General features: G+C 36.0%; 2 protein-coding genes across 2 annotated transcripts; one reads left to right on the top strand and one right to left on the bottom strand.

The window, feature by feature from the left end:
• Positions 1-2,192: 2,192 nt before the first annotated feature.
• On the top strand, positions 2,193-4,219 carry LOC133670436 (transcription factor MYB35). Its single transcript, XM_062090933.1, has 3 exons — positions 2,193-2,618; positions 2,787-2,916; positions 3,191-4,219. Exons 1-3 carry the CDS (start codon positions 2,486-2,488, stop codon positions 4,068-4,070), a joined length of 1,143 nt encoding a protein of 380 aa, XP_061946917.1. The 5' UTR covers positions 2,193-2,485; the 3' UTR covers positions 4,071-4,219.
• A 1,770-nt stretch (positions 4,220-5,989) lies between these two features.
• LOC133670446 (uncharacterized) lies at positions 5,990-10,181 on the bottom strand. The gene is made up of 9 exons (XM_062090943.1): positions 9,903-10,181; positions 9,720-9,800; positions 9,293-9,622; positions 8,628-8,763; positions 7,961-8,123; positions 7,550-7,678; positions 7,159-7,353; positions 6,430-6,552; positions 5,990-6,338 (listed from the first exon to the last, which is right to left on the bottom strand). The coding sequence occupies exons 1-9, from the start codon at positions 10,090-10,092 to the stop codon at positions 6,246-6,248; spliced, it is 1,440 nt and encodes a 479-aa protein (XP_061946927.1). The 5' UTR covers positions 10,093-10,181; the 3' UTR covers positions 5,990-6,245.
• Positions 10,182-10,577: the final 396 nt, after the last annotated feature.

Below are 10,577 nucleotides of genomic sequence, written 5' to 3'. Positions count from 1 at the left end.
ATCTTTTGTATAATTGAATTTTGTTTTTTAATTTTATTCTTTAACATTTGATCGGTTGAGGATTGAACTTCATGGTTTTTCTAAATATGGTACTTTCGGTCTAATAACATGGGTTGTAAATTTAAAAAATTAACATATGTTAACAACATTTTTTTAAAATAGGCTTTATGGTCTTCTTCGTTTTTTTTTTCTATCAAATTATCATGATCTCATGACTTGGATCGTGGGTTTTACGGGTTAACATGAGTTAACTAGCTTCTTATAACCTAACTACAAGTTTGTCATGCCAACTCGGACTGATTCAAGGCTTTTTTTTTCTTTTTTTTACCTAATTTTATCGTTTCATATTTAATTAGCTAATAATTGAGCTACATCATTTTTTATCTTTTAGGAAAAAAATTTCATTATTTTAAAAAAAGTTATTGTGATCACTTTTTTATTATTTTAATTTCATATTATTGTTATCTATTTTTTTATCCATCTAATTAAAATAAAACTATGTTTTTAAAGCTGGATCTATAACCCAAGTCATAATTTTTTTTTATTATTTAAAAAGTACTTGCGGCACATGAATATTATTTCTAATAAAAAAATAATCAGCCCCCCAGTAAGTTTTCTAATTCTCAATTAATTATGTTATAAGCTCCTTAAATTATTTCAGAATTTATAATAGTATAAAAGCTAAATTATGTCTTTTATATCCATATTAATATTTAATTATAAGATTATGTAATATTTCTTTGAAAAATCAATAGCAATTAGAAATTTGAATTGAACATGGATCAATAATGTACAGTGTTTTGTCTAAATATTTTAAGATTATCATGTTTTAAATTATATTTGTGATTTGATTCATAATATATATATATATATATATATATTTTAAGAACTAGAGCAACCGAGAATTTACATAATTGAATATCTATGTATAATATATTCATATTCTGATTTTTCTTTTTTCATTTTAGTTGAAGATCTGAATTTTGCTAATTTATTTCCAATCGATAAATAGCTTTAGAGATGCTTAATTGGGTTGAATATTGAGTATGTTTGGGTGAATCGGTGCAACGCAAAATAAATAAGTTTATTTGGGAATAGATTTGCAGCTCAAACGAGATAAAAGCCAAGTTAAGCCGTAGACTAACAAGTGTTGCTGCAGTTCTTAAAATGGCAAGAACAGTACGAAAGCTGCTATCTTTTTTTTTTTTTTTAATTATTAATGTGAGTATTTAGATTGACTTGCGTGTACCTTGACTAACTTATATGTATATCAATTAATTTCATGAGCCCTAAAGTTAATGATCATGTAAGTCTCTAATGACTATCATATTAGCAACCACAAGACTCGAATCTAAGACCATAAAATAAACAAATTTTTTAATTTTAAATTCTTACCAGTAAGCCTGATTTTTTCTTTTCTACTTGGATAGGAGACTGAGTGCTATAAGCCCTGGTTTATAAATGGAAACTTCTGTAGCATTAGAAGTTTATGCAGCTGGCTCCTCTCCTAAATTCTCATAGCAACATCTCAATGAATCAAGCAGAGACTACTATCATAATTTTTATATTTATTGATGAAATTTTTTGTCAGTATTTATACTATCATTTTATTAGTAATTAATTTACCAATAAAATCATCAATGAAAATTCTTTGTCGGTAAATCTTTTATCGATAATTTTTTATCTGTCGGTAAGTTCGTTGGTAATAAAAAATATTATTACTGATGGATTTACTGACAAAAAAAAACATAAAAAAAATATCCATTTTATTCTGTTGGTATTTTCCTTAAAAAAATATCAGATATAATTCCGTGAGTAATTATTTAAAAATATTTTAGCAATTCTGGTAGTGTAGCCTGTGCAATGTTCTTGGTACCGTTAGATGCTGAGGACGAGGTCTCACTGTGTCATGAGAATATTCTGCACGCAGCCCAGAGCCAGAGATTTCAGTAAAGAGGAGGCCTGATGCCCTCTGACACAAGAGTCGCATTGCCCCTTCCCCATAGCTTAGAAAATCAATTTGTATTTCTCACGTCAGGCAGGCGTGACCTAATATATAGTATACACAGCATAAGAGAACTGCTTCATACGTATATTATGAGCTCAAGGAAACAAAATGTTAATACTGGAGCCAAGCCAAAGATAAATGGAGAGGGAGGGGGGGATGCCTTGTATGGCGATGGCATGCGTTCGAGAAAAACAGTTAAGAATGAGAAGATGAAAACTGATCATGCAATTGCTGTTCATTGGGAGCCACCATGCTTTTCTTGCCCCTTTCCACTTGTTAAATGCATGCATATTTCGTTAATTCTCTTTAATTTCTTCTTTACCATGTTTTACTTAGCAGTATATGTACAGCAGCAAGGGTTTAGGATTGCCGAGCAGCAAAATCTAGCAGATGATCAAGCAATTATCAGCCTCTTAATTAGTCTCGATCTCGTCTCTTCATTCTTAATTTGCCCACTATTATCCTGGACGTCATACAATGGGGAGACCTCCCTGCTGTGATAAGTCCAACGTGAAGAGGGGCCTTTGGACGCCCGAGGAAGATGCCAAGATACTCGCTTATGTTTCCAATCATGGCATTGGTAACTGGACTTCGGTCCCCAAGAAAGCTGGTATACTTGTGTTAATTTTAAGTAATTCTATGCCTACATATATATATATATATATATATATATATATATATATATATATATATATGATGATGATGATGATCATTTCTCTCCTTAATCTTTGGTTAATGCATATTCATGTGTTCATCTCCACTCAACGCCCATGTACAGGACTGAACAGATGCGGGAAGAGCTGCAGGCTAAGATGGACTAATTACCTGAGGCCTGACCTTAAACATGAGAGATTCGCTCCCGAGGAGGAAGAGCTTATTATTAAGCTGCATAAAGCGATAGGTAGCAGGTGGGTTTTTTCACTCAAGATTCCTTGATCTCGCAAGTGGCCAAAGAATAGTAATGGCAAGAGTAATCCATTAAGAAATCAAGTAATTGAAAACAAAAAATCCCCCCAAAAAAATTTCTTGTTACTATTTACAAAAATCTTAGAATAAAAAGGGCATTTGAAAACCTGAAACAACAGATTCTTCCCCCTTGTCTGTTTACTTTCTGGTGGGTATAAGTTGTAAACTAAAAGAGCATACTCCATGACTTTCAATTGGTTGGCCTATTTTGTCCAGGTGGTCTCTGATTGCAAAGAAACTGCCTGGAAGAACAGACAATGATGTGAAGAACTATTGGAACACTAAGCTCAGGAAGATGCTTCAGAAGATGGGGATTGATCCTGTGACTCACAAACCTTTTTCACAGATTTTCTCTGACTTTGGAAACATCAGTGGCATTTCAAACACTGGAAACCTCAATAAATCCTTAAACACCAGTTTGATGTCCGAACCTGATCATCAATTCTCTTCTGCCATCTTAACCACCCCTGAGCATTCATGTTTCAAGATAACCATGGAAGAGCAAGTGCAGGAATACAATCCTACTGTTACTCACCCCACTTCATGGGACTTTCTGGCTCAGTTTCCAGTCCATGACACCAAACAGTTACCACTTTTCTTCAATGAGGTCAGCTCTTCCTGCCCATCATCAACACCATCTTCATCTTCTACCAGCACTTTCACACAGTCCTATTCCTGCCAAAAATCTCAGGCTCCATTGATCACACCCACTTGTACCTTTACGTGGACTGAATTTCTCCTCAGCGATCCTGTTTCCTCCACTGAATTTCAGCATCAACAAGAGCAATATGACTTTGATGAGATGTTGTCACCAACCAACTCTTCAACTATGGCAATGGCAAAGAATGATGTATCATCTTGCAACATAACTAGTACTGGAAGCGATGATGATTGGTACTTGAACCGATCGGTTGGGCGGTCGACATATGATCATGGAACTGTCAATAATGGACTCGAAGAGAACAACAATGCTGCCGATCATGCAGCCTATTATTCGTCATCTGCAAGTTCATTTGTCGATGGCATCTTGGACAAAGACAGAGAGCTGCATTCACAATTTCCTCCACTTTTGGATCCCTCTTTTGATTGTTACTAATTCAGAAGCTTGACAGCCAATTTGGAGCTTAAAGCAAAATGTTAATGGAGCCTGCGTCAATTCTATTTCATGTAATACAGAGCTACAAACTAAGCTATAGAGTGGGTTTTTTTCCCAGTTAGAGACCATTTTCATTAATCATCATCATGAATAAGTCATTCATCAATTCTAATGCTGAGCCATATAATTATTATACACATGAAGCTGACTAAGAGCATATATAATGTCATATTTGCTCCATAAGTAAAAATAGAGTGCTCGTGGATCAAACATGTGCATGCAATATCTGTGATCATGCTAGCTAAAGGGTGTCATCATCAAAGCTTTGTGTCAAATTTGTTGAATGTACTGTGATCCAGATTAAATATTTCTAGTTTTTTTCTTGCAGCATGCGCTAACATGATCTCAATCGTTATCAGATCAGGAAATTAATCAAGCAGGATAAAAAAAAAAAGACTCGATAAAACCAGCACCACTAAACACATAGAGGGCTTAATTTCTCCTCCCTTTTACACCTTAATTTGACGGGGACTTCGCAGTGTCCTTGGCCATTAATCAGGGTCAATACCCAAATTTAACCTGTTAATCCAAGGGTGGAAGATGAGTGACCTGTGTGTCGCATTTCTATGAATATATGATCATGTAAACATCGATATCTTCTCCAGCATTTCCCGGAGCCAACATCTACAGTTGAGTTGGCTAATCTAGTAAATTCTAGGATTGTATGGGGTCACTATATATTTAGGTTTTTTAATTTGGGAAAATGCTAATTTTATCAAATAATATATTCAAATTCACTTCCTCAAAAATCTCGCACAAGATGAAAATCAAAGGCATTAAATAATTGTACAGAAATCTAAATTCCGGGAGAACTAGCGTTACTCGTCAATAGGTCTCTATGGAATCCATCATTTTGTTATGTTAGTTAAAAGGAAAAGGGGAGAGAGGAATGAAAGGGTCCCAGCAAAACAGAGAGAAGAAATCAGAGAGATAAAAGGAAGATTGCACCATGGCTACTGCACTGCAGAGATCATCTGTTTCATTCCGACGACAAGGCTCCTCCGGCCGTGTTTGGGATAATCTTCAAGTTAATCCAAAAAGAAGCAGAGAACTAGTGGACACGCCAGCCGGTAGAAGCCAAGAGATGAGCCTCGGCAATAACAACATCGATGAGAAAAGCAGAGGGCAGGAATTCCTTGGAGATGAGGCTAACACCACCAGCTCCTACGACCCTCCAACCCCTTGTAAAGAAAAATACAGGGATGAAAGGTGTGGTATTTCAAACTTTTGGAGGTGCTGTACGGGGCCTTCTACAGCCTAGTTTGTAATTTCTTTTACCGTCATGTTTGTATAATCTGCTGGAATAAATTTTAGTTTTCTCTTGAATTCTTCTTCTTCATCTCTATTGCATTCGGGAGCATTGTAATCACATGAACATGCTGTTCTCCAGCTTCATTGACATGAGAGTTCTTCGTTAATATCGCTATGATTTGTAAACAATTTATTGATTGATGAGAATATTGGTCTCTGCATATTCCTCCCGTTTCTTCCATCTTCTCCTTTCGTGCCATTATAACCCTGGCTCATCACGTATAGACTTCCAAGTAAATAATTAACGCAGGAAACACAACCGCAAGTGCATGCGAGTAAGATCAGGCGATAAATGAGTGCTAGAGGAGGGTTATTTATAAGCGATATACGTAGTGGAGGCGATAGCATATACACACACGTATGGTCCCTTTACACTCTTTGCACGGATGATGTCAATGGGACAATGCACTGGCTGCGGGATGCAACTCTGCCACGCGACGCAATCTTGAATGGAGACACCAGGCATGTATGGTGAATGCCCTTCAAGCACCGCCAGCAGGAAAACAGAGTCGGTTTCCAAATATCAAAAAATCATAAGAGAAGGTAAGTGAAGCGGAGAAGAAAGAATTTATTTGCATTCTGTTTCATCAGAACTGTACACTCGAGTTACAATCTATAAAAATCAATGAAGGAGCTTAATAAACTCAACAGAGGAGGATGCATGATCACATTTCAGCTTGCACACATCCTGAATGGAGATGATAACGAGTACTAAAAATAGGATTTTTGGTTATCAGATAAGTTTTTCATTGACTAAAAAATGCTCCAGTATCAAAACCCTAGCTCAGTTTAACACGTGCCTAGTCAACACCCCAGTTGACGGTACTTGGTGTGGTCCACTTTATTCAGACGTATGCAACATAACAAATGTTCAGGCAAGTCTTCTGGCTTGTGGCCCTGTCAGAAAAAGATGACATAATATAAGCCATACATCACGTTGCATTGCAAAACAAATCAGCCTTGACAAGAATCTAATAGATATGTTTACCTGAATTGTCAGGCCAAAATCCAAGACACAAAGCTTCAGCCTGTCTTGTAAGGTTTCAAGACCTTTTCTAGAGATGTAGCTAAATCTATGCATATCCAGATCAATCTCCAAGTAGTTTTCTCCCTGTGATAAAATTCAAAACAAGTTAAGAATGCACTTTCACCGATCATAGTGGAGTTGCATCGCCATGAAACTTTCAATGCTGCAACATTTCAATATAATTCTGCCAACACAACCAATTAAATTATTAATTGTTCAAGATTTTTTTTTTAATGAGCTATCTGAAAGAAAGGAGAGCAATGTGACAACCATAGTTGCAGCCACACATAAAATTTAAACCAGGTTTTTAATTACATTAGATAATAATATCAAAAGAGCAGGCACACCAGCTGCATTTGTTTAGATGAAGGGATGACTAGGAAACTGAGCCCAGTACAATCAGCTAGCTTTAGTGAAAACGTTAAATCCATAAGACCACTGCGTAAACACAAATTTGTTACGTAGAATTGATATGCTCAGGGAGCCTTGAAAGACAACCACATGGAACACTCCAGGTTAGTGTCCTTGAAAGGCAACCACATGGAGCACTCCAGGTTAGTGTCGTAGCAGTGCAGCAGAAAAGTACATTTTTTTGGAGAGAGAGAGAGAGTCATATCCTACTGCTTATGATCACCACATCATACAAAATAATGTAACATAGCAGATTGGAATAAGCAATCTGAAACTTACCAAATAGAATTCATGTTGAGGACGTGAGAGCACAGGTTTCTCATTGTAGGCACTCATAAGCTTCTTTTCAGTAGCGCTTAATTGAAGATCTTCTAGATTTTCTAGTCGGCCAAATATTTTTAATCTTTCCCTAAATGGTGCTATGGTATCTAGAGGGAACCCTCTAACCCTCTCCACTTCATCATTAATCAACCTCTGTAAGGAAAGAAATGCGGTAAAACCCGGTTAATGAATTGTTAGTAATAAATAACCCTGATGAGGAATGGACAAACAAAAACCTTCATAAAGCTACCATGTAATGCTGTTGCATTATTGTGAGACTTCTTAGTGAGACTTAAAAGAAAAGAAAAAAACCTATAAAGCACAAAGGTGAAGATGCCTCCCATCTTACACTGATATTCTCTTGAAAATGAGGGGGGAGCTCTTTTGAGTAACTTTCAGATAGTTTAAAATACAGGACCAAGTTCATTCCTTCTCCATCATTTTCACTTTGAAATATTGTGGCAGGATACAGAGGTATCTGCAGGAAAAATAATTCATCTCATCACTGAAGATACTTGGTTAAAAAACTTCACATCAAATACAGCAATTAGTTACATAAACATGGAATTGGGATCTGCAATTTAGCATGCGACAGCATAAAAACCAACCTTGTTCGCAGCATCTTTAAACTATAAATGGACTTAATTAATGTACTAGAGCGAGATACTAGTGCTTTTGACCCCATTTTTTTCCATCAAGGGGTAATGAGAACTATAAATAGTAAATTTCAGGCAACAAGGAAATTGAAAGATACAAGTACCTGAACATTTACGACAAGAACACTAGGAACTTCATCGGATGTGTTGACATGAGGAAGTTCCACAAATCTAGCAATGTGATGAATTTTCCTCGGAGATAGAAAAATGTCAGCACCAAAAGGATAAAATGCAGCACAGTTTGGAGCACAATCTTTCTTCTTATCCCTGTAAAATATATCACATTTAGAGCTCTACTTGAGGTAGTAGAAATGAATATCACACAAACATGCATACAAGTCCCATTTACAGAAACAAATGCTACCAACAACGGCCAGCCCATTTTTCTCCTATGCTTGTTACTAAATCAAACTGAATCCAATATTTAAAATGTTAAGACAAGGTCACTGCAGAGTAAGAGTGATCCTGTGTGTAGTAGCAGATTCAAATAGTAGTTAACTACTTGTGTGACATTTAAATTCATAGTTCTACCAATAGTGGGTGGTTCTTGCATCCCTAACACCTTGTTAATGAAATTACTAAAAGCAAGATAAAGTTCAGATCAAAGATTTCTCAAGTCAAGAAGATCAAAGATAACGATAAAAACAAAGCATTTAGTACAGATTGAATTGAGGTAGTTGGAAAGGATAAACAAAGCCAACGATTGAGCTTTCTATGCTGGACTAAACATGATAACATATTGATGGAGCAGAAACATTATAATAATCTCACCTAAAATAGTTCTTTCCCCGAACTTTGAAAGTACTTGGCTCAATGGGTGACCAACAATCAGTCATCTTCTTATCTGTGGGGCAGTAAGGGATTGAGGAACCAGCAATAGGTCTTCGCACAAATGCCTTGGGTGAAACTGAAATAAAAGGAGGATGGTGACATGAGATGCAAGTCTAAGACATATAGCAGATGATATAAGGGGATGAGAAAAAAAGGGGAGAGCATCAAAGTATCAAGTAAAGAAAATGAGATAATAAGTTTCATAAATTCAGAACACGGCAAGTATTATATATTGGAAAAGCAAAAGCTTTTTCACCCCAACTTCTGCAATTTGGTCACAACCGATTGTGCGGAGATATATTTATAAAGAGAATTGAATTTAAGATAATTGTTCATTACTTCGAGAGCTATACAGCAGACACTCCAGTAAATTTATTTCCCAGAACAAATTCATACAATAAAAACATTAGTAAAGCATTAGCGGGATGCAATGCCACTACAAAAAAGGTACATAAAACATACGTTTTTCAAGTCCTTAATCAAGGTCAAGATTAACTAAACCAGAGCTCACAGGAACTCAAATTGAGTTTAAACAACAATGAACATTCAAAACCATAAGAACAATGAGATATAAGAAAAGAAGGCATGGAAATATAGCCACTCACCTAAGGTCGGATTGGTAACATTCCCTTCTCTCCGTTTGAAAGAAAGTTTAAGAGAAGGCTTTCTCTTGGAACTCGGTGTGCCTGGACTCAATGGTCTTTTCTTGTCAATGGAAGCGACAGTTGAAGCAAGGAAAGGCAAGCAATTATTTGGAAGAATCCCACTGTGATTGTTCTCCTCTTGACCTCCAACGCTCACATTAGAAACTTCATCCGCATATACAGGAGTCACTTGATCATTACTCCGGGAATCATTGGCTTTAGACTGCATAATATTTGAATCTCTCGGCGACGAAACAGACGCATTCTCTGGTTCGGTAACAGATACAACATCTACAATTAAATCAAATAAAACATTATTATCATTACCAATCACCAATGGAAATAAATTTAGAATGAAGGAAACTACGCCAAAAAAAAAAGGACATACCATCATAGACACTATAAAATTCATCATCAAATTCAGATTCAAGCACTGAAATAGCATCAGACCAGGCACCATCCATGCTTCCTGTATTTTGAACCAAAGAAATTTTTTTTTTAAAAAAAAAAACAGAGAGAGAGAGAACTTGCACGCGAGTTGCCATGTCCAAAACAAAGAGATGAAAAAAACCTTGAAAAGCAGGATTAGAGTAAGAGCGATCTGGTTGACCGGGAACATTGAGTTTGTCAGCCTTAAGAGAAGAAACACGCCTTGAGATTATTCTTCTTCTTCTTCTTCTTCTTCTTTGCTTCCCGTTTTTCTTCTTATTTGATGATGGTAAACAAACACAGCTATCTGGCCTTGATGCACACCCTCCCATTCTCTTTCTTTCCTCCCTCCTCTAAAAATCACTCTTCCCTTCCTCCTACTAATCACCGATCTGATTTTTCGAGGATACAATACCTACCTACCTATATATATATATATATATATATATATATATATATATATATATATTATCTTTTAATTAAAATCGACTAATCTCCTCGGTGGGTCCACAACGCGCTCTTATTTTGTTGCAACGTGGACAAGAGGCCTTCATTTTCGTCCGAGTAACAACAGTGTTTGTGTTTGGAATTATTAAGAAAGAAATTTATTTTTCCGATCATACATTAAAAATCAACTACTGGTCTTTCCTTTTCACTGATAATATCACCTTCGTCGAGCTCTGAACCCTAATCGTTAAAAAATTAAACCCAATTATATTCTTAAAAAAATAAATAATATTAGATTAATAAACCCTAAAAAAATAGAATAAAATGAACGGATGGAGAGGTTGGTTTCACGACCGCGGTTGGCTGCCTT

Source organism: Populus nigra, chromosome 13 (genome assembly GCF_951802175.1).
Source record: "Populus nigra chromosome 13, ddPopNigr1.1, whole genome shotgun sequence".
NCBI lineage: Eukaryota > Viridiplantae > Streptophyta > Magnoliopsida > Malpighiales > Salicaceae > Populus > Populus nigra.
The sequence above is the reverse complement of the archived record's forward strand: the minus strand, read 5'-3'. Positions and strand labels throughout refer to the sequence as shown.